Here is a 22,118-nt window from a genome sequence, read left to right as displayed (position 1 = left end):
CGGAGCGTAACGACGGCCGCAAGTCATTTGGGGCCCACCCCATTTGGGGCCCACCCGACCCGTGCCGTCTGTAAAATAAAATAACACTGCTGCTAGCACCTGCGGGCCCCAGAGGCTAATAACGCGGAGGAAGTCAGAAGACGCAAAGATACCTAGGCTAGCTGGCTACTTCTATTTCCAGAAGTACAATTTCAAAGTAAAACATGTATTGAATGATCACGTTACAAATATCCAATGGTACAGATTAAAAAATAAACTCTTGTTTTGAAATGCACACCATTTTGAGAGGAAACTGATTTCCATTGAGGCCGCTTGACGACGTGCGCTCTGCCGTGCGCAAAACAACACAGACATATTATGGGATAGAAATACAAGACTTTGGGGCAAAACAACTTCATATTTAATTTACCATGCTCTGTAACCAAAACAATGTAGGCATATGGAACAAAAGTGTGTTCTCTTTCGCCCTCCTTTGGAGCAGTTGAGTAATTAATCTAATGCTGGCTAAAGTTGCCTACACACATTCATGACTCTTAAATGATTATGCACATTGGCCACTTTTATGCACTTAATTCTTATATGCTCTAATTCTCTATCTTTTAACTGCATTGATGGGCCTGCACAATTAAGAATTTCACCCATGTGACTTGCAGTGGTGGAAAAAGTCCTCGAATGTTTTACTTAAGTAAAAGTGTCAATACTGCAATATAGAAGTACTCTGTTACAAGTAAAAGTATAGTGTTACAAATTTACTTGAGTAAAAGTACAAAAGTATTGGTATCAAAATGTACTTAAAGTACCAAAAGTAAAAGTACAAAAATGTTTGAGAATAGCAGATCTACAAGCTCTGTTGTGTGCTTGTACTGTAGATCGGCTATTTTCAAATAGCCTCGGTATAAATAAGGGCTAAAGTGATTAATGTATGTTTTATAATGTAATAATTCATATCTGCAAAGTAACTAGTAACTAAAGATTTCAAATAATTGTAGTGGAGTAAAAGTACAATATTTACCTCTGAGATGTAGTGGAGTAGAAGTAAAAGTATAGACAATTGTAAATACTCCAGTAAAGTAAAAGTACCTCAAAATTGTACTTGAGTAAATGTACTTAGTTACTTTACACCACTGGTTACTTGTAATGCGTGATGTGACAACAACGTTTGATTCTGATTCTGAGAACCTTGCTTAGAATACTCACGTCGTCAACCTGCTGCTCCAGCTTGCTCTTGGCCTTGGTCAGAGTGTTGACCTTGTCCTCCTCCGACTGAAGGTCGTCCAGGGTCTGCTGGTGGGCTTCTTGTAGAGCCTTCTTCTCCTTGGTCAGCTTGGCGATGATTTCGTCCAACGCTACCATCTCCTCAGTCATGTTTTTAACCTACAATGATTATCCAGTTATAGTATAATAATAGTATCGTTCCCTTGCCTGAGTGAGTACATTCTTCATCAACATGAGTTAGACCAGTGGTTCTCAACCTTTTCAGGCCGTGACCCCCCCAAAATAATCATATTTGAACTGGGGACGCTCCAAAATAATCATATTTGAACTGGGGACGCTCCAAAATATTCATATTTGAACTGGGGACCGCCCACCCTGACAAGCACTTGGAATTGGAGGAGTTGAGGCATTACATTTAGTTTGACTCGGTTCCACTGATAAATATTGTGAAAACAGCCGATCTACAAGCGTTGCGAGACGTTGTGTTGAGATGTAGATTGTCTATTTTCACAATGTTTGCCTCTGTCTTATTATTAGCCAACGTTTGACCAGTTTTGATGGTATAGTTTGTTGATTACCTTTGACGCAGCAATGGTCTTTTTTTATTTCATTTATTTTCCTTCCTTAATGTCTTTATGGGTATTAAAAAGGTCTTAAAAGTCTTTACATTGTCACTTTAAGTTTACTGTCATCTGGGGACCCCTCTCCCAAAACCGTGTGTGTGTGTGTGTGTGTGTGTGTGTGGGGGGCGGGGGTGGGGGTGGGGACAGTGTTGCCAGATTCTGTGAGAGAAACAAGCAACCAGGTCTAGGAAAACCAGCCCAAAAGAAGCTACTATGGGCCGCATGAGCACTTTAACATGTACATCAGCTCTTTGAAAATAGCAGATCTACAAGCTCACAACACGTCGCGAGTATTTTCAAATAAAATCTTGCGGGGAAATTATAATAAGCAGATCTGGCAACCCCGGGTGGGGATGGGGGGGGTGACCCACAGGTTGAGAACCACTGAGTTATATAGACTGTCTCTTTACGACACCTTGTTCTCAGTGGCGTGCTTCTCTTTCTCCACTTTGGCCAGAGTGAGCTCCAGGTCGTCGATGTCCTTCTTGAGTTCGGAGCACTCGTCCTCCAGCTTCCTCTTCTTGGCGGTCAGCTCTGCGTTCATCTCCTCCTCGTCCTCCAGCCTCTCCGTCAGCTCTTTGGACTTGGCCTCGAGCTGGATCTTGCTCTTGATCAGACCCTCGCAGCGCTCCTCGGCGTCTGAGAGAGCGTCTTGTTCCTATGTTTGAAACCGTGCATTTAAAATGTTTTGTATAGGAAATGAATGGGCTCTATGCACAGCAGCCAGAACTTGGGCCTCTTCTTACTTCCTTCACAGGTGCTACCAATGATACTAATGAAGGCTCTGTTCCATTCTGGCCAGGGTGCTGATATTGTGCATGTTGGCTCACTAGAAACACTCCATTTCGGTTCCCAAATGGGCCCTTGCGGTGGGTGTGTAACTCTAAGAGTGTACAAATGGAACCAAATGGACCCGTAAGGGTCCATTTGGTTCCATTTGTACACTCTCAGAGTTATGGGGGTCCTTGAAAATAAGACAACCACCGTGCCACACTAAATGGAACAGAGCCTTAATTAGTATTATTGTTAACACCTGTGAAGGAAGTAAGGAAGGGGCCCAAGTCATTCCCAATATGGCTGCTGTGCATAGAGCCTATTGTCCTTAATGGTTGGACAACCACTCGAGAGACTCCATACAGATACATATAATAACAGTATGCTAAGGTTGGCAAGGAATATCACTTCAAACACTATAGCCATGTTTTGTATGGGGAATATAATGGGGAATATAGGTTGCTATACTTCAGGAAGGAGATACAGCGTTCCAATATACAATAAGGTTAGACTGAAGAAGTCCTTTGTCCTTTGTCAACTTTGAGGCTTAAAGGGATAGTTCACCCCATAAATTACTTTTTTTCCCTATCGATTAGTCACCCCATGGAGACTTGAATTCATGGATATTTGTTTTGTTTTTGTCGCATTCCTAAGCCAATAATTTGATGACCGGCAGCGGTTCCGGCAGGAGACACAAAGAGTCTCCTTTGTGTCTCCTACCGGAACCACTGCCTGAATGCGACAAAAACAAATAAATATCCATGAATTCAAGTCTCCATGGGGTGACTAATCGATAGGAAAAAAATATGTATTTTGGGTGAACTATCCCTTTAATCTACAGTCTGACCAGGGTTAGGCCGAGCGGTGGACATTGCTCTTGTCTTCGTTTTTCATGTATGCAATTTATTTTTTGTTATGTCAAATGTGTGTATTGCATACATGACTGCTGATGATTTCAGTGTGAGCTGATAAAAAAAGTTATATTGTATGGTATCGTATTTATTATGGCAACATAAAGAATAATAATACAGTGAATATATGTATGTGAATTTAGTTTAACTCGATGACTTACGGACTGGACTGACATCAGCAGGTCATTCTTCTCTTGGAGAATAGAGACCATTTTCTCCTCCAGTTCCTTCTTCCTGGCGTCCGTTTTAGCAAAAAGCTCTTTGAGCTTAATGAACTCCTCCTTCATGTTAGCCATCTCCTTCTCCGTCTCGGCTGACTGCAGCAGAGGCTTGATCTTGAAGAACATCTTCATCCAGGGCCAATTCTTGACACCCATGAAAGCGCGTATATTCCACTGGATCACCAGTAAGGCATCCCTTTTGATAGAAACAGTAAATAGTTGTTTCATCAGTAATTCCTTCCTTCTATTCAGTGGTGGAAAAAGTACTCAAATTCTTTACTTAAGTAAAAGTACCAATACTGCAATATAGAAATACTCTGTTACAAGTAAAAGTCCAGAGTTCAAAATTGACTTGAGTAAAAGCACAAAAGTATTGGCAACAAAATGTACTCCTAGGTTCGATTCCTAGGGTGCCGATTCGATTAAAATTGCGATTCTGCGATTAATTGATATTCGATTCTGCGATTTATTGCGATTTTCTAGGGTGCCGATTCGATTAAAATTGCGATTCTGCGATTAATTGATATTTGATTCTGCGATTTATTGCGATTTTCTACCCCAAATTACTTTGCTTTAATTATACTAGAACATTTTAATATAATACAAACCATGAAAAGTTGAATCATACACTTCAATGCAGCCAGATCATGTCAGGCAGTCTTTCTGACATTGATTTCAGACAAATTGCCAGTGAAAAAGGTACTAACTTATTTAAAAAAAAAAAAAAATCCCCAAAAATTGATTTTAATATTTTGAATCGATTTTTAAAATCGTGGCATTAAGAATCGCGATTTATTCATGAATCGATTTTTTTTGACAGGCCTAAAAGTAAAGTAAAAGTACTAGAATGTTTGAAAATAGCCTATGTATAAAATAGGGCTAAAGTGGTTAATGTATGTTTAATAATCTAATAATTTATATCTGAAAAGTAACTAGTAACTAGTTTTCAAATAAGTGTAGTGGAGTAAAAGTACAATATTTGGATCCGAGATGTAGTGGAGTCGAGGTAAAAGTACTGGAAATTGGAAATAAAGTACAAATAGCTCAACATTGTACTTAAGTACAGTACTTAAGTAAATGTATCTACTTTCCACCACTGCCTCTATTACAGGATGTTTGATTTGAGCAAGTACCAGTGATGGACGAAGTACTCACATTTGTTACTTAAGTAAAACTATCAATGCAGCGATGTAGAAATACTCCGTTATTAAGTAAAAGTCAGGTATCCAAAATGTAATTAGAAAGTACAAAAGCACTGGCATCAAAATATACTTAAAGTACCAAAAGTAAAAGTACTCATTACGTTTTCAAAATGTATGTGATATACAAGCTCATAACGTGTCGCAAAGCGACGTGTTGTGAGCTTGTAGATCGGCTATTTTCAAATAGCCATAGTATAGGGCTGAAGTGGTTAATGTATGGTTTGTAATAATAATACAACATTTACAAAGTAACTATAGGAACTAAAGTTTTCCCATAATGGTAGTGGAATAAATGTACAATAGTTGCCTCTGAGATGTAGTGGAGTAGAAGTAAACGCATTGAAAATTGTAAATACTCCAGTAAAGTAAAAGTGTACAGTATTTGAACATACTTGATTTTCCACCATTAGCAAAAACTATGATACTGTACCTGCGCTCTACCATCTTCTGGTATTCTATTCTGGCAAGTATTCCTCTGGATCTGGCCTGAAGTCCAGTGATGATGAGACTAAGACGGTCGTCTCTCATCTCTTCAAGAACCCCCAGGAGACCAGCTTTGAAGAACACCTAATATTGATAAGAGGACTGTGTGTAAACAAACTGGGCTATTGGGCTATTGGAGTACAATGCTTGGTAACTTTGTGGATCTCTGTGTTGTGAGTGTGTGCACAGAATTAATATTTGCTAGCTGGCCCATGGCACAAGTGTGTGTGTGACTGTGTGTGTGTGTGTGTGTGTGTGTGTGTGTTTTCAAGGTTGTACCGATAAAGAAGTCATTTACCTGGTGCTGTACCTCTTTCAAATGTATCAAAGGGCAGCAGTCATCTAGGGTAAGTGATTTACTTTCGTTAAAATAAGTGTTAAATAGCTCTATATTCTCATAGTACTCATTGCTATAGAGTGTTTGTTCAGTAAAAGGAGTCTCTCATGTCTCTCCAGCTCTTTATTAAACAGAAAATGCATTTGCAGTGCTCTTTCCTGATTGGCTTAAATGTTGTCACCTACCTGAAAATGTACTATATTCTGTTTACTAAAGAGCCTGTGACCAAACAAACGCTCTGTAGCAATGAGTACGATCAGAATATAGTACTTTAACCATTTTAACAAAAAAAATATCACTTAGCCTACCTTTAATGACTGATAAGTATTCAGAGCTGAATACAGCCTGTGAGTTAGATGAGTAGAAAGGCGCAACCGGAAATAAACACTAAAAGATAATGGACGTATTTTCATTGTAACTATGTTTTTTAATATTTTCGGACAAGGGGGCCCTCTGTTTCTTCTTTCATGTGTCTAATCAAGTGTTTAAAAAGGATTCTGTCCTATGAAAAACCTACCTTGGTGTGTCCAAACCTATACTGCTCTTCATCCAGATTCAAGGAAGCCAGAAGTTTTTCCGAAGCCTTCTTGTTGTCCATAAACTGTCCCTCAGGGATTGAACTTGGATTGAGAATGCGGTATCTGCATGAAATGTCGTAAACACATCATTTGAAGCCATAGCACATTTAGAGAAGCGACTGTATATACATGTTGGCGGTAAATTAAAGGGGCTACACCATGAATTTCATTTTTTTTTAGGTTTTTAGTATTTTTTGGGCTCCCCAGTGTCTCTTGTACCCAAAAAAATATTTTTCTTTAACATTCAGTCATTCATGCTCATTTCATGGATTTCCTGAATGGGCGTGTCTGAACAGGCCATTTCAGAATGGCTGGGCAAGTGATGTCACTTGCCCAGATTTTGCATTGATGGTTGCCAGACAGAATTGCTCAGTAGCTCCCCCCTGCCCAATAGGACGTTTTGGTATTGCAGCTGAAATAGCTTGGAATGACAGACAGTCAGATTGTGAGAAAAAATATCTGGATGTTTTTTAGGCTTACAACCTGTTTAAAACGTATTAGGGGGCAATATTTATATAGAATATATATTTTTTTAATTCATGGTGTAGCCCCTTTAAGCGGGTGTTTAACCTTTGTTTGAAGTCAGCATAAAGAATCCTGTTGGGGAAACCCTTTCTGCAGATCCTGATGCCTTCCAGCACACCGTTACAGCGGAGCTGGTGCATGACCAGAGGGTTCTCCATGGCCCCGGGAGTCTTGGTCTCATTGGGGATGAGGCAGCGCACAAAGTGGGGATGGGTAGACCGCAGGTTGGTCATGAGTTTACCCAGGTTCTCCTGTGGGTTTAGCAGGGAACGAATGTGTAACATTATATTGATATATTCCGTAGAATTTCAAATGATTTAGTCCTGCGATGTTTTGCCACTGAGAAATGACTACCTACCCTGTGCAAGGCAGACACGGTCTGGAATGAAGACCCTTTCTTCTTTTTTCCTCCACTTTTTGCTTCTTCTGTTAACGACATGAAAAGGGCGGACCGTCTGTATTTCCAGTAACCAACAGTCATGAAAAAAGTGTGACTCCCTACCCTCCTTCAAAACCGCTCTAAAAGAGCACCTACAGGTGGCTGCAAATTGTAATTGGCCCCTGTAAAAAGTAAAAAGTCCGAGCTTATCACTAGAAATGCCCCCCCCCCCCCACCCCAACTGTTTACTGTATTATCCTTCTTTCTTATTACTCCTATGATGTTTATTGTTTGTCTTTAAATGTCATGATGAATTGAATACACAGGACCTTAATGGAAACAAGCCCTGAGGGCTTATTTGGGTCATCCTTTTAGCATTCTTTTGTATGTGCCACCTTGCCTTTTTTTTGCAAACTGTTAAGTATTCAATCATTCAATCAATCAATCAACTCCCTGAACATTAACTGAACCACCTCTTTCAGTTCACTTAGGAGTATAATCCCACATACCTGCTGCAGTTTCTGCACTAGCATAGCTAGAAAACAGCACACACAGTAGCTTCATCGTTGACTTCTGGAATAGACCGACCACCGTCTCGTTGAGGGGGTCCTTATTCTTGACGAGCCAGTTGGTGATGTTGTAATCCACGGTGCCGGCGTAGTGGACCAGGGAGAAATGGGCCTCTGGTCTCCCCTTGATAATCCTGGGCTTCTGGAAATTGGGGTTTTTGCCCAGGTGGTTGTCGTACAGCTTAGCCTTGAATGTTTCATCACTGGCCTTGGGGAACATGCACTCCTCTTCAAGGATTGACATGATACCCATGGGCTGGAGAAAAGTGGGGAAAGAGACGCCAAGACACAGTATATGAGGTGGGCAGGGCTTCAGCAATTTCAGCCTGTACCGTAAGACCACCTGCCATTTTTGAAGCCTTTAGCATACTGGGAACTGTAGTTATCGGTGTTTAAACCCCAGCCAATAGGAACCCAGAGGGGGCGGGGCATCAGCAAATTACAGCCCGTCCCTATTGGCCGTCTAAGAGAACCCACCAAGTCTGGGGCCTTTAGCATGCTGGAAACCGGAGTAATGGCTGTTTAAAGCCCAGCCAATAGGATTACAGATGGGGTGGGGCTTAAGCCATTCCAGCCCGTCCCTATTGGCCGTCTAAGAGCACCCACCAAGTCTAGGGCTTTAGCATGCTGGGAACTGGAGTTATAGCTGTTTAAAGGTAAACTGACAGATAGATGTTAAGGAAAACTCCTTAGACAAGACTTAATAAAATTATTATTTTATGATGCTCATATTGTGCTCGGTGCTCAAAAGTGGATTAAAAACCAAACGTTTCAGTCCTCCCAGGACCTTCGTCGGTGCTATCTGAGGGGGGGAGCAATGGTGTGCCTGTGGTCAGGGGCGTAGCACCAAATTCTGGGCCCTGGGGACAACGATTCACTGTGGGCCCCCCTATGATTTTTTCCCTTTAAAAACATTTTTTTTTTTTGCCCCCCTTACCTGGGGCCCTAGTAACTCAGTCCCACTTACAACCCCCCCCCCCCCCCCCCCCCCCCCGTGACGCCCCTGCCTGTGGTCCCTGGTGTGGCCAAGTTTGACACAGATCAGAGCAACGGTGCGCTTTGCAGGTCCGCGTGTTACGTTTGTGACGTCCAACGCTCGCGCGCCCGCCCTCCCTCCCTCCCTCCCATCCGTCGTCAGTCGGTTGGCCCACTAGGCAATTTTAATATAGGATTGTGGTATTGATACTTTTACTTGTGACAAACAAATGTGAGTATACGTTTTCCATCACTGCTTTGAACTCCAAAAACACCGACCTTCTCAATGAGCTCAATGCAGGCCGCTATAAGTCCATGTACCTACTTTCTCAATGAACTCAAATCAGGCAGCTAAGTCCATGTACCTACCTTCTCAATGAGCTCAATGCAGGCGGCTAAGTCCATGTACCTACTTTCTCAATGAGCTCAATGCAGGCAGCTATAAGTCCATGTACCTACCTTCTCAATGAGCTCAATGCAGGCGGCTAAGTCCATGCCAAAGTCAATGAAAACCCAGACGATGCCCTCTTTCTTGTACTCTTCTTGTTCCAACACAAACATGTGGTGGTTGAAGAACTGCTGCAGCTTCTCATTAGTGAAGTTGATGCACAGCTGTTCAAAGGTGTTGAACTGCAAGGGGACAAGTTGAAGCAGTTGCTTTGTTAGCCTGGGATCCAGACTGATTCGCTTCATTCGTTTTTTTCTCACTTCGCTACACAGTCTGGCCACGGTCTTATTTGACTTGTATTTACAAACGTCACCAATTACATAGGCCAGTGGTTCTCAAAGTGGGGTCCGGGGACCCCCAGGGGTCCTTGAGGGAGTTCCAGGGGGTCCCCAGCTAAATTATAGTTCGGAACCAAATGGACCCTTACAGGTCTATAACTCAGAGAGTGTGCAAATGTTCCATTTGTACACTCTCTGGGTTAACATTGATTTTACATATAAATTGGGGTCCTAGAGATAGAAATGCCATTAAATGTTGGTCCGTAGCTTAAATTAAAATGCATGTCAAACTGGGGGTCCTTGAAATTAAAATGGTTAAGAATCACTGCTAGAGCCGTAAAAATCTTCTCTTATGGGGGTCCCTGGAATATCTTTTCAAATGGGGGGTCCGCGGGCTAATAAGTGTCAATTTGGGGGTCCTTGACATGAAAAAGTTTGAGAACCACTGACGTAGGCAAGTTTGGAAGTTTTACATTGGAAAACTATATATCGTTCTATAATTAAGTGCGTCTTGCTTTACATTTTCACAGACAACACTATGCTTGCACGGCTGTAGAATAACATTGCAATCGTCTCTCATGGCATCTTCAGTCTTCAAAAAAATACTCACATCAAAGATCTCAAAGCCGGCAATGTCCAGCACGCCAATGTAGTGCTGGCGAGCGTTCTTGGTGTCCAGGGACTGGTTGATTCTCACCACCATCCAGTTGAACAGCCTCTCATACACTGACTTGGACAGTGCACCAATAGAGTAGTAAACCTGCCAAGAAACATGTTTTTAAAAAATCACAAACTCTCATTTGAACATAATATTTCTGTGTTAACCCATTGAGACCGGGAACGCATCTGTGTGTCTTTTTAAGATTTCTTTGGCTATTCAAAAATAGCAGATCTACAAGCTCGTAGCACGGTACAAGCTTGTAGATCTGCTATTTTTGAAAAATTGTGAAAATGGGTGCAACACTTTGAATGTATATATTTTTAAAAAACATTTGTAACTCAAATATTTGCTTCTGGGGATTCTACAAATGTCTTCTAAATCCTAACAGTTGTTTTTTTTAAATATATTGATATTATAGCAACGTATGTTAATATATTAATATATCAGTGGTTCTCAAACTTTTTCTTGTCAAGGACCCCCAAAATTTGATGTATTTGGCCGCGGACTCCTCCATCTCAAAATTTTGTTCCAGGGACCCCCAGAAGCAAAGATTTGAGTTTTAAAAAAATATCTAAAAATATCTACTCAAAGATTTGCCCCAATTTTCACGATTTTTCAAAACATTGCAGATCTACAAGCTCTTAGTGCGGCACTCGGTGTCACACTATTGTAGATCTGCTATTTTTCAATAGCCCAAAGACATCTTAAAATGACACAGATGCGTTCCCGGTCTTAATGTGTTAATGTAAATACATTATTAGTACAACAGTAAAACAACTGGCACTCACTTGATTGACCCCCTGACCTTTGGTGACCCATTCATTTCCTACTTTGACCCTTGGGTGGCACAGGCCCTTCAGGAGGTCAGCTGAGTTCACCCCCATCAAATATGACACTTTGTCAGCATCTGGAGCGGTAAGGGTTAAATACATTTTCACCACATACAGTATATATACATTATCTTGAAGATACTAGTTACTTTGTAGATTTGGATTATCATTACAAAACAACACACATTAACCACTTCAGCCCTAATATATTTTGGCCATTTGAAAATAGACAATCTACAAGCTCACACGTTCGCATTGTGAGCTTGTAGATCGGCTAATTTCAAAAATATTTTTTAATACATTTTGAACGTGTGAAATGGGACATTCTGCACAACGAGTACTTTTACTTTTGGTGCTTTAAGTATATTTTGATGCCGATACTTTTGTACTTTTACTCAAGTACATTTTGAATACAGGACTTCTACTTGCAACAGAGTGTATCTGCATTGCAGTATTGATACTTTTACTTAAGTAAAACGTGTGAGTACTTCTTCCACCACTGCGTTTAGGTTTTGAATGATGAAATCTTACCTTCAGTGCCGTCAGGTTCTGCCTGCTCCTCCCTCTGCTTCTGCTTGAACTTCATGTTGCCATAGTGCATGATGGCACCGACCAGCTTGTAGATGCCATTCTTCTCCTCTTGGGTGAAGCCCAGCACATCAAAAGCATCCTAAAACAGGAGATAATAGTTGGCAAGTTACTTTCATACTTTATTGACCCTTAAATATTGTCATCTTCTTAGGCCTAAGTAGGTTTTTTCTTTTTTAAAGTTTTTCAGAAAAAAATGTAAACTGATCCGAAACAAAACTATATGATATTTCTTAATCATTTCACCAAAAACGTTTCTAACAAATAATGACTATTAACATAAAAATAACACTGTCTGTCAGTTATGTAACATAAGAGATTTGAATAGGATTAAACCTGATTTAGGCCAAACGATTTATTGATTTACTCCAGACATAGGCCATTCTGTTGGCCTAAGTCAAAAAACTATGTGACTTGGGCCAAAATAATGCCTATTTTCGCCCAAGTCACACTAGGGAGATAAAATTACGTAGGCCATTAGTTTAAGAAGGTGACGATATGTATATATTATTTTTTTTAGTTAACAGTAGTTAACAGTATAGTACTCCATTACTTTAATATCTATATTATAAATATTATAGTAATATTGGCTATGTTGTGAAATGACAGTGATAACACATTGTCTCTCTTTCTGTCTTTCTTTCTTTCTTTCTCTTGTTTTGCTAATCCACAAATGCACCTACATCAGTAGCCATCAGCTCCTCAGAATCATTGATGGAAGTTACAGAAATCTGTCCTTGGGAGATGAAGGAATAATCGTAGGGATTGCTGGTGATGAGCAGCATCTCTGTGAAGCATCAAGAACAGTACTTTAATTATTATCATACACTTATTAACCAATTTCTTAACCCATTAAGACCTGGAACGCATCTGTGTCACTTTTTGATTTGAGCTACTGTAAAAAGCAATATTTTACACTTTGGCTATTCAAAAATAGCAGATATGCCGCGCTACAAGCTTGTAGATCTGCTAATTTTGAAAAACCGTGAAAATGTGTGCAAATCTTTGAATATATATTGTTTAAAGCGAACATTTTTAACTCTATTCTTTGCTTCTGGGGGGGTCCCTGGAACAAAATATTTTGAGATGGGGGTCGGCGACCAAATACATATAATTTTGGGGGTCCTTGACATGAAAAGGTTTGAGCACCACTGATATAGAAACATACGTTTTTCAGAATACTGTTGGGATTTAGAAGACATGTGTATAGAATCGGCTTCAGGTCTTAAATGGCATGACATTGTTTTACGTTGCAATACTCACCCAGCAGTTCTGGCTTCTGTTGAGACAGAATCTGGTAGAAGATGTGGTAGTCTCTCTCAGCTTTAAGCTGAAATGTGACACGGGACTTCTCTAGCAGATCTGGAAGACATGGTAGTTTTTAACTATAAAGGGGTTTATACTTTAACACATTGACTGCCTGAGATTAAAACATCGTTTTTTATCCCCTTGCCAGCGTTGATTACCTTAAATAGATGATCTTTGAAAAAGTATGTACACGGATGTAAAAAAACCTCCTCTGTCCACTGGAACAATAACATTTCTACCGCGATCAACCATTTTGGAGCTATCGCCGTTGAAAATGGCTGGTTTTCATTTTTTTTTTTTTTTATCTGAGATAGAAGTTTTTTTCTAAAAATCTTAATGTTGGAACGGATGGATGTGACGTTTTTGGGGGATGACGTCACATCCATCTACTCCTTCTCTGAGTGTCGAGGGATCATTCCTGTGTTAGAGGAATTGTGGAATTTTCTAAAAACAAATCTGCGTTTTTGGCGAGCAAGTGATGCATTTGAAAAAACGCAGCTGCGTTCTTGGCAGATACTGTAATGTGTTAAATGCATCAAATCTATAAAGATCGCTTGTATACTTACAGGTCTCAATGTCAGCAGAGGACAACTTGCCATTGACGCCGAAGTGAATTCGGATGAATTTACCCTGAGAAATATGACAGGCAGAATGGTTTGCTGTTTCTGGAGGACTTTCTAGAAGTTGTCGACACAAAATCACACACTGTACAATGACCTTTGTGTGTGTGTGTGTGTGTGTGTGTGTGTGTGTGTGTGTATGTGTGTGTGTGTTGGTTGGTTGGTTGGTAAACTTACGAATCTGGAGGAATTGTCATTCCTGATGGTCTTGGCATTACCAAAAGCCTCCAGAGCAGGGTTAGCCTGAATGATTTGATCTTCAAGGGTTCCCTGGAGATGAGCAGAGAGTGTCTTAAAGTCATGCACCATTTATTTTACAGTAGACCAAGGGTTCCCAAACTTTTCAGGCCGCGACCCCCAAAATAATCATATTTGATTAAAAATAGCCATATTTGAAATTGTAGGCTTTACATTTTATTTTCACTCGGTTCCACAGATAAATAGTGAAAATAGCCAATCTACAAGCTCACAACGCCTCACAGTGGCTCACGAGGCGTTGTGAGCTTGTAGATCGGCTATTGTCATTATGTTTACCTCTTTCTTATGTAATATTTGACAATTTGGCCAATTTGGTATTAAAGGAAGAGTTCACCCAAAAAATGACTTATTTTCTATCAATTGCACACCATATGAAACCTTGAATCCATGGATTATTTTTTGTTTGTGTCGCATTCCTAAGACAATAATTTGATTCCCGTCTCCTACCGGCTAATGTGTCTGGTAGGAGACACAAAGTAGATTATTTGTGTCTCCTACCGGAAATACACACGGTCATCAAATTATTGTCTTAGGAATGCCACAAAAACAAAAATAAATCCATGAAATCAAGGCTTCATGGATTAAAAAAGGTCTTAAAAGTTAGTAAATTGTCACTTTAGAAATGTGCAGATACCCTGTATACACTTATACTGTATGTTGGTTTGTTTACTGTTGAGTGAGAAAACAATGTTGGACATAAAGGGATAGTTCACCCCAAAAATGACTTTGCCTGAGACTCCGCCGGTCATCAAATAATTGGCTTAGGAATGCGACAAAAACTGAAAAATGTCCATGAACTCAAGGCTTCATGGGGTGTGTAATTGATAGAACATGTTTTGGGGTGAACTATCGCTTTAAGTTCCAAAATAATTTGGGGACCCCCCTGGGACCCCCTGCCGCAGACAACACACTAGATTTTCCGAGTACAAAAGACAAAATATACCTTTTTTTCGTCAACCTTCTTTCCAGCAACAGCTGCAATGCTGGCAAAGTACTGGATGACTCTTTTGGTGTTCACAGTCTTTCCAGCACCAGATTCTCCACTGATGGTTGAAGAACAAGTTTGATGTTTTTGTTTGCTTGTTTGTTTCAGGAAATGTACATGATGAGCTTTTTTTATGTTAGACAGTGGTGGAAAAAGTACTCAAATTATTTACTTAAGTTAAAAGTACCAATACTGCAATGTAGAATACTCTGTTACAAGTAAAAGTCCAGAATTGAAAAATTACAAAAGTCGAAAAGTATTGGCATCAAAATGTACTTAAAGTACCAAAAGTAAAAGTACTAAAATATTTGAAAATAGCAGATCTACAAGCTCACAACGCGTCTTAATGCGACGCGTTGTGAGCTTGTAGATTGGCTATTTTCAAATAGCTTATGTATAAAATAGGGCTAAAGTGGTTAATGTATGTTTCATATTATCATAATTTATATCTGAAAAGTAACTAGTAACTAAAATGGTAAATTCAAAATACTCCCGTAAAGTAAAAGGTACCTCAAAATTGTACTTAAGTACAAGTACTTGAGTAAATGTACTTGCTTACTGTACACCATAGATCAAGGTAATGATGATACTGTAACGCTTTACTCACGTGATCAGGACAGACTGATTCTCCCTGTCTGCAAAAGTTAAAGAGAAGGTAATATGATATTAATGTTGTACTAATTTGGGCAGTCACATTAAAGGTAGGGTAGGGTAAGTGATACGTTTGGTTAAAAACAAAACATTTTCTTTTCTGCCAGAGTAATAGTGTAATAGTGTCACGCCACTGCCAACGAAAACGAGCGATTTTGAATCAAGTCAAAATATTCATAGTCAAATCATGGAATATTTTCCGTGATCGCTGTCCTCACTGCGATCGCCGCGCGGTAATTATCCGGTCGCGTAATCCGTTGCATAGTTGTGGCCAAGGGCGCAAAAAAATACTGTGGGTTCCACAGGGCACCCAGGAGAAATGACGAGCACCCATCACAAACTCATCACAAAAAAAGACATCTGCACTTCGTGGAGTACAGTTTTTTGTACCAAATTAACCAAATTAACCGCATTAAAGTAACACAAAAAAAAAAAAAAGGTAACAAACCCGGGGAAAAAACGAAAATTCACACGCGTTGCTCATCCAGTAGCGCGGACATAAATCGGCGCCCCTGGTTGTGGCCAATTGAATGTGGCTTGTTTTTGCCAATAGGCTCTATGCACAGCAGCCATGTTGTAAGACATTCACAGGTGTTACCAATGGTACTAATGAAGGCCCTGTTCCATTCTGGTCAGATGGAGTCAGGGTGCTGATATTGTGCATGTTGGCTCACTGGAAACACTCCCAAATGGCCCTTTACGGGTGTGTAACTCTGAGAGTTATGGGGGTTGTGGAAATCTGAAAATCAAAAATCTGAGAACTACTGTGCTACACTAAATGGAACAGAGCCTTCATTAGTATCACTGGTAACACCTGTGAAGGAAGTGATAATATGGCTGCTGTGCATAGAGCCTATCGCCAACTGGCGAGTGTACTCATCCATGGCAGTCAAAGAGTAAAGAGCTGGAGAGACATGGAGACTCCTGTTACTGAACAAACACTATAGCAATGAGTACTATCAGAATATAGAGCTATTTAGCGCTTATTTTAACCATAGAAAATCACTTACCCTGCTTTTAATATTGGCGGACACAACCATGACCATGTTTTTTTAATAATCTACAGAGTCACCTTTACTAATCAAGCTAGAACAGTGGTTCTCAACCAGTGGTCCTTGAGGGGGTTCCAGGGGGTCCCCAGCCAAAGGTGTTAATACATTTGCACCCCTTCATCCATAGTGTATACGTTGGCTATTCAAAAAATAGCAGATATACAAGCTCATAATGCGTCACTTTGTGCCGCGCTGCAAGCTTGCAGATCTGCTATTTTTGATCAATTTCGAAAAATCTTGAAAGTGTTTGAAGGATTTTGTAGAATTTAGCATTCTGGGGGGTCCCTGGCACAAATCATTTCAGATGGGGTCCGCGGCCAAATATATATGTCAATAGGCTCTATGCACAGCAGACATTTTGGAGAAAAATTGGGCCTCTTCTTACTTCCTTCACAGGTGTTGCCAATGATACTAATGAAGGCTCTGTTCCATTCTGGCCAAACAGGTCAGGGTCAGGGTGCTGATATTGTGTGGTCCAGGGACCCTCATGGTTCCTTGAGAGGGTGTAACTCTGAGAGTGTACAAATGGAACCAAATGGACCCTCCCGGGTCCATTTGGTTCCATTTGTACACTCTCCTTGAAATTAAAAAGCTTGAGAACCCTTGTGCTACACTAAATGGAACAGAGCCTTCATTAGTGTCATTGGTAACACCTGTGAAGGAAGCAAGGAAGGGGCCCAATTTCTGTCCAATATGGCTGCTGTGCATAGAGCCTATTTAGGGGTCCTTGGCATGAAATAGGTTGAAAACCGCTGATTTAGAAGATGGTTTTCCGGTATACCTGCCAACATGTATTGGTAGGCGTTGTCGGCGACGGAGAAGACGTGAGGGGGAGCTTCACTCCTCTTCTTGCCCCTGAAGGCGTTGACCACTGACTGGTCGTACACCGGCAGCCACTTGTAGGGGTTGACGGTCACACAGAACAGCCCCGAGTAGGTCTGTGGAGAGAGGAGGTCATCGTCACATATCAGTGAAAGGTACATCAGCTAGATCCAGTGGCGGAAAAGGCAGCTATAGATGTTTTACTCTGGCAATGAAAGAGTTAAGACCTGAAGCCGATTTTACATGTCTCCTAAATACCAACAGTTTTCTGAAAAACGTATGTTTCTATATCAGTGGTGCTCAATCTTTTTCATGTCAAGGACCCCCAAAATGTTATGTATTTGGCCGCGGACCCCCATCAAAATATTTTGTTCCAGGGACCCCCAGAAACAAAGATTTGAGTTAAAAATGTTTGCTTTAAAAATATACATATTTCAAAGATTTGCACACATTTTCACGATTTTTCAAAAATAGCAGATCTACAAGCTCATAGCGCGGCACGGTGCCGTGCTATGAGCTGGTATATCTGCTATTTTTGAATAGCCCAAAGTGTAAAATAATGCTTTTCAGCTCAAATCTAAAAATGAAACAGTTCCAGGTCTTAATGGGTTAAAGGAGTAGTTCACCCAAAAAAGTACTTATTTTCTATCAATTACTCACCCCATGAAGCCTTGAATTCATGGACTTGTTTTTGTTTTTGTCTTAGTCCTAAGCCAATACTTTGATGACCATGTTGTATTTTCGGTAGGAGACACAAAGAGTCTACTTTGTGTCTCCTACCGGATACATTAGCCGGTAGGAAACGGTATCAAATTATTGGCTTACGAATGCGACATTAAACAACAACAAAAAACTGAATTCAAGGCTTCATGGGGTGTGCAATTGATAGAAAATAAGTACTTTTTTGGGTGAACTACACCTTTAAGGAGAACTCCTTCAGACACTATAATGGACAAGAGCAAAGTTGGTTGCAATGACTCACGTAGATCATCCAGGCTGCGTAGCGCTCTTTGAGGTTAAACAGCACGGCGGGCTCGTGCAGGAAGGTGAACATCGCCATATCTTCAATTTTATCGTACTTAGGCGGGTTCTGGGGATGGATGTTTTCCTCCTTATGGGTTACGTCCTGGTAAGAAAAGACCATAATAATGGTATATTCCAGGGGTGGGCAACTTTGATGATGGAGAGGGCCACTCTATTTCCACACTCACTCCAGAGGGCCACATTGCATAATACTGTCGGGCAGACACGTCTTATCTCCGTATTTTAACTTTTTTCGTAAATGAATGCCGTACTTCACCTTTCTTTGTCACACAAAAGTTGCAAAATAGCCGATCTACATGCTCAAAACGTGTCGCAGCGCGACGCGTTTTGAGTGTGTAGATCTGCTATTTTTGCTATTTTTGAATTGGAATCCTGAAAGGTTACATTTTTATGTAATTTCAAATGCATTTAGTTATACTCATGTTAATTCTTTGAACTTAAATAAAAATAAGTTGGACATAAAGAGGACAATAGAATTTTGATACTAGTCATTAAGCTACTAATATACAGACTGAAGTAATTAAAGCAGGTCATGTTTGCATGTTTGGAATTGTAACAGCTGAAATCAATAATATATCAGTATTCTGATATTCACCTGCGGGCCGCATTAAGTGAAGGTGGTATATTCAGTTCATATGGTCATAATTTAACCCCGACCAGTATGAATTTTGATTTTAAAATACTTTGACATTTTACAGTGACCACATTATTTTGTGTAGTTTCAATGGTAAGGGAACATTTAATTTAATTATTATGTATTTATCAATAAATGCCAACAGTGTTCTCTCACCACTAAAGGCAACTCCCTTCATTTATACCTGACACCAGTGGTGGAAGAAGTACTCACATTGTGTACTTAAGTAAAAGAATCAATACCACAATACAGAAATACTCTGTTACAAGTAAAAGTCCGGTATTAAAAATTCACTTGAGTAAAAGTACAAAAGTATTGCCATCAAAATGTAAAGCACCAAAAGTTGAAATACTCATCATGCAGAACGTGCCATTTAAAACGTTTTCAATGTATGTTTTGTAATACAATACAATAATTCAAATCTACAAAGCAACTACAGTAGTATACTAAAGTTCTCAAATAATTGTAGTGGAGTAAAAAGTACAATATTTGCCTCTGAGATGTAGTGGAGTAGAAGTAAAAGTCACACACACACACTTACTTTGTCAAACTCAGTATGCACAGTGACTTTGTCCCCGTCTCTACTGGTGATCTGAGCCTTGACGTACTCACACTCGGGGTCGGGGCAGAAACACTCTTTCTTCATGTCGAACGGGCGAGTCTGGGCCTCCAGACGTTCCCTGTCGGACTTTCGCAGAAACATCGCCGCAGCCCCAAACTCTGCCATTAGAGCGTCCCCCATCTCTGCGCTCTCAGATGTTCACCTGCAAACATTTGACAAAGATCGGGGGGTTGTCATCAACCATGTTTGGCTTGTGGTGGACATTTTTGTCACATTTCAATCTTTGCCACGGACATACAAAATGAGTATTACCAGAAACACATAGGCAGTGGTGTAAAGTAACTAAGTACATTTACTCGAAAACACATTTCTGTGACTACAGCTGTTCATTAACTTAAAATACAAAATACAGACTTCTGTGTACAGGGCAGTCAATTTATAACATATTTGGTCAGGCTGATTCACATTTTGGCCCATAACTTGAACTGTATGTCTTACAATCAACATCTTTGTTTCACTGGATTCTGTGGCATTTCTTTGGTTTAGTGGGGATGTGCGTGCAAAGTTTCACGGCAATTGGCTGCTGCGTTCATGAATTGAGGCATGTTATATAAAACGGGCCACTCCTGCAAAGCCACTCCTGGAAGCTAATCTTAGCCAATAAGGATGGAATATGAAACATCTTGACAGATCTGACTTGATCACATGACTACAGAGATAATGTGTACCAATGTGTGTGATGTTTGGACAAAATCTGTAGGAGCAATATCAAAAAGAAAAAGTTTGCTTTTTGCGAAACACATTTCGGCCTCCTGGTGGCACTATAACAGGCCGATGTGAAAAAAAATGGGGCAGAGGTTCTGCCCTGACTTCCATGCCTTCGGGCTCGTGGAGACAAAAATAGCCCGCTTATTGTGTAATATTTTTTATCTATAAACAATTACCCGAATGCCCCCACCTCTCAGTTAAAAATCCCTATAACGATAGAAAGCAATACATGACATCTTTTTAACACTCATCTTTTAATTATCATTACAAACTAATAAATTAACCTTTTTTGTAAAAAAAAAATGAAGTTGTCCTTTAATGGTCAAAAACCTCCTAACTCCCCTTGAGCTGTAGTTGGTAAAGTGATGATAATATAAGGACACATTCAAGTATATCTGACAATGTATAGAGTCACCATTTATGAGGCAGTATTGTGTTGTTCTAAAAACATGTTTCTTTTTTCATTTCCTGAAAGGTTCATATTTTGGACATAGCTGGATAGCTTTCTGCATGCCCGACGGCTGAGATATGGCTTCTCTTTAACTTTAACCACTTAAACACCCCTATTCTTTGTCAAATGGACCTGACTTAGACCACTTGTTTCCCGTCCACATCTCTTCGCCAAAATAGCTGATCTACAAGCTCGAGCTTGTAGATCTGCTATTTTGACATAGGCATTCTGGGGTTCATGTTAAAGAGCTGATTCACTTGCAGCCTCATAGGATGGTCCCAGCCTTCTCTAATAGTCCTGTTACAGTAGATTCTCCTCATTATCCCCATTGGCCTCTGAAATCTTTGTTTCATTCAATCAATCAGTTGATAAGCCTTTTTAGAAAGGCTATTACAGGTGGCTCACCAGAAAGTAACTACATCAGGGGTCTTCAACGTTTTCAGGCCAAGGACCCCCTAGCTGAGAGAGAGATGAAGCAGAGACCCCCTCTATATTGTATAAAAATTGTGTTTCAGATGTAACTTTTTTTTGTTTACTTGGTCTGCTCTTTTTTCCCTCTATACCAAACACCTCTTTGCCAAAAAATAGCCGATCTACAAGCTCACAACGCCTCGCACTGCGAGGCGTTGTGACCTTGTAGATCTGCTATTTTTTGGCTAAAGTTCTCCTCAGAAAAGGGACGCTAGGGTTCAAGTGTTTAAGGTAAAAAAAAAAAAATCACATCACACAAAGATTTGGCGGACCCCCTGTAGTAACTCTGAGGACCCCCTAGGGGTCCCGGACCCCCTGTTGAAGACCCCTGAACTATAGTATCACACAAACAGTGACTTGCCTGGTTTTGAAACCCGGGTTGGATGGTGACTTGGAAGTGGTGGTCTCTCTGGGAAAACTGTAAACAAGGATAGAAACAAATGAATAGCACAACCCATCCATTTGCTATTCATAATTGGTCAACTTGTTTTTTTTTTTTGTAATTAAAGTATTTTGCCTCTCCAGTCATCTCTTACCTTCAAGTGTCCTGGTGCCCTGTGTCCCCCCAGAGCTGGTCCTGTCTGTATATAAAGGCTAGCATCGGACCATGTTTGGAAGGAGGTCATAAATCCATTGTTACTGTTACAGGCTTGACACAACAATATGACCTATGATTAAGGACAGGAGCACACGGAGAGCATCACCTATTGTTTTGCTTCCTATTTTGGAGCCTCCAATGAGATTGGCTTTGTGATGCTATATTAAAGATTTAATGGCACAAGCGTTGCTCCACCACCTCATCCTCATACATTGCGCAATTGCAAAAGGCAGAAGCCCTCCCCAGAAATGTCATTTTGTAAAATAATCTCATCTAAATTAAAATCATTATATTAAA

The 22,118-nt window shown here is 40.3% G+C and overlaps 2 protein-coding genes across 2 annotated transcripts in view; both read right to left on the bottom strand.

Moving 5' to 3' along the window:
- LOC311038005 (myosin-7-like) overlaps positions 1 to 19,713 on the bottom strand; it is a gene marked incomplete at both ends in the record, with an annotated part of 39,329 nt that extends 19,616 nt beyond the window's left edge. Inside the window, 21 exons of the mRNA XM_084047301.1 lie at positions 1,198 to 1,374; positions 2,254 to 2,496; positions 3,685 to 3,940; positions 5,377 to 5,513; positions 6,284 to 6,407; positions 6,915 to 7,120; positions 7,228 to 7,295; positions 7,758 to 8,073; positions 9,252 to 9,422; positions 10,129 to 10,278; positions 10,968 to 11,086; positions 11,541 to 11,679; positions 12,281 to 12,384; positions 12,861 to 12,959; positions 13,472 to 13,535; positions 13,703 to 13,795; positions 14,727 to 14,826; positions 15,376 to 15,403; positions 17,253 to 17,409; positions 18,276 to 18,419; positions 19,513 to 19,713. Coding sequence (XP_083903427.1) covers positions 1,198 to 1,374; positions 2,254 to 2,496; positions 3,685 to 3,940; positions 5,377 to 5,513; positions 6,284 to 6,407; positions 6,915 to 7,120; positions 7,228 to 7,295; positions 7,758 to 8,073; positions 9,252 to 9,422; positions 10,129 to 10,278; positions 10,968 to 11,086; positions 11,541 to 11,679; positions 12,281 to 12,384; positions 12,861 to 12,959; positions 13,472 to 13,535; positions 13,703 to 13,795; positions 14,727 to 14,826; positions 15,376 to 15,403; positions 17,253 to 17,409; positions 18,276 to 18,419; positions 19,513 to 19,713 — 3,096 coding nt within the window. The remainder of the gene's footprint in view (positions 1 to 1,197; positions 1,375 to 2,253; positions 2,497 to 3,684; positions 3,941 to 5,376; positions 5,514 to 6,283; positions 6,408 to 6,914; positions 7,121 to 7,227; positions 7,296 to 7,757; positions 8,074 to 9,251; positions 9,423 to 10,128; positions 10,279 to 10,967; positions 11,087 to 11,540; positions 11,680 to 12,280; positions 12,385 to 12,860; positions 12,960 to 13,471; positions 13,536 to 13,702; positions 13,796 to 14,726; positions 14,827 to 15,375; positions 15,404 to 17,252; positions 17,410 to 18,275; positions 18,420 to 19,512) is intronic.
- LOC311038331 (uncharacterized protein) overlaps positions 1 to 22,118 on the bottom strand; it is a 55,524-nt gene that overhangs the window by 12,798 nt on the left and 20,608 nt on the right. The gene's annotated exons all lie outside the window — the stretch shown is intronic.

Source organism: Gymnoscopelus microlampas, assembly GCF_963454915.1.
Source record: "Gymnoscopelus microlampas genome assembly, chromosome: 21".
In the NCBI taxonomy this organism is placed as follows: domain Eukaryota; kingdom Metazoa; phylum Chordata; class Actinopteri; order Myctophiformes; family Myctophidae; genus Gymnoscopelus; species Gymnoscopelus microlampas.
Note: the sequence above shows the minus strand (reverse complement) of the source record. Positions and strands in the feature narration are given on the sequence as shown.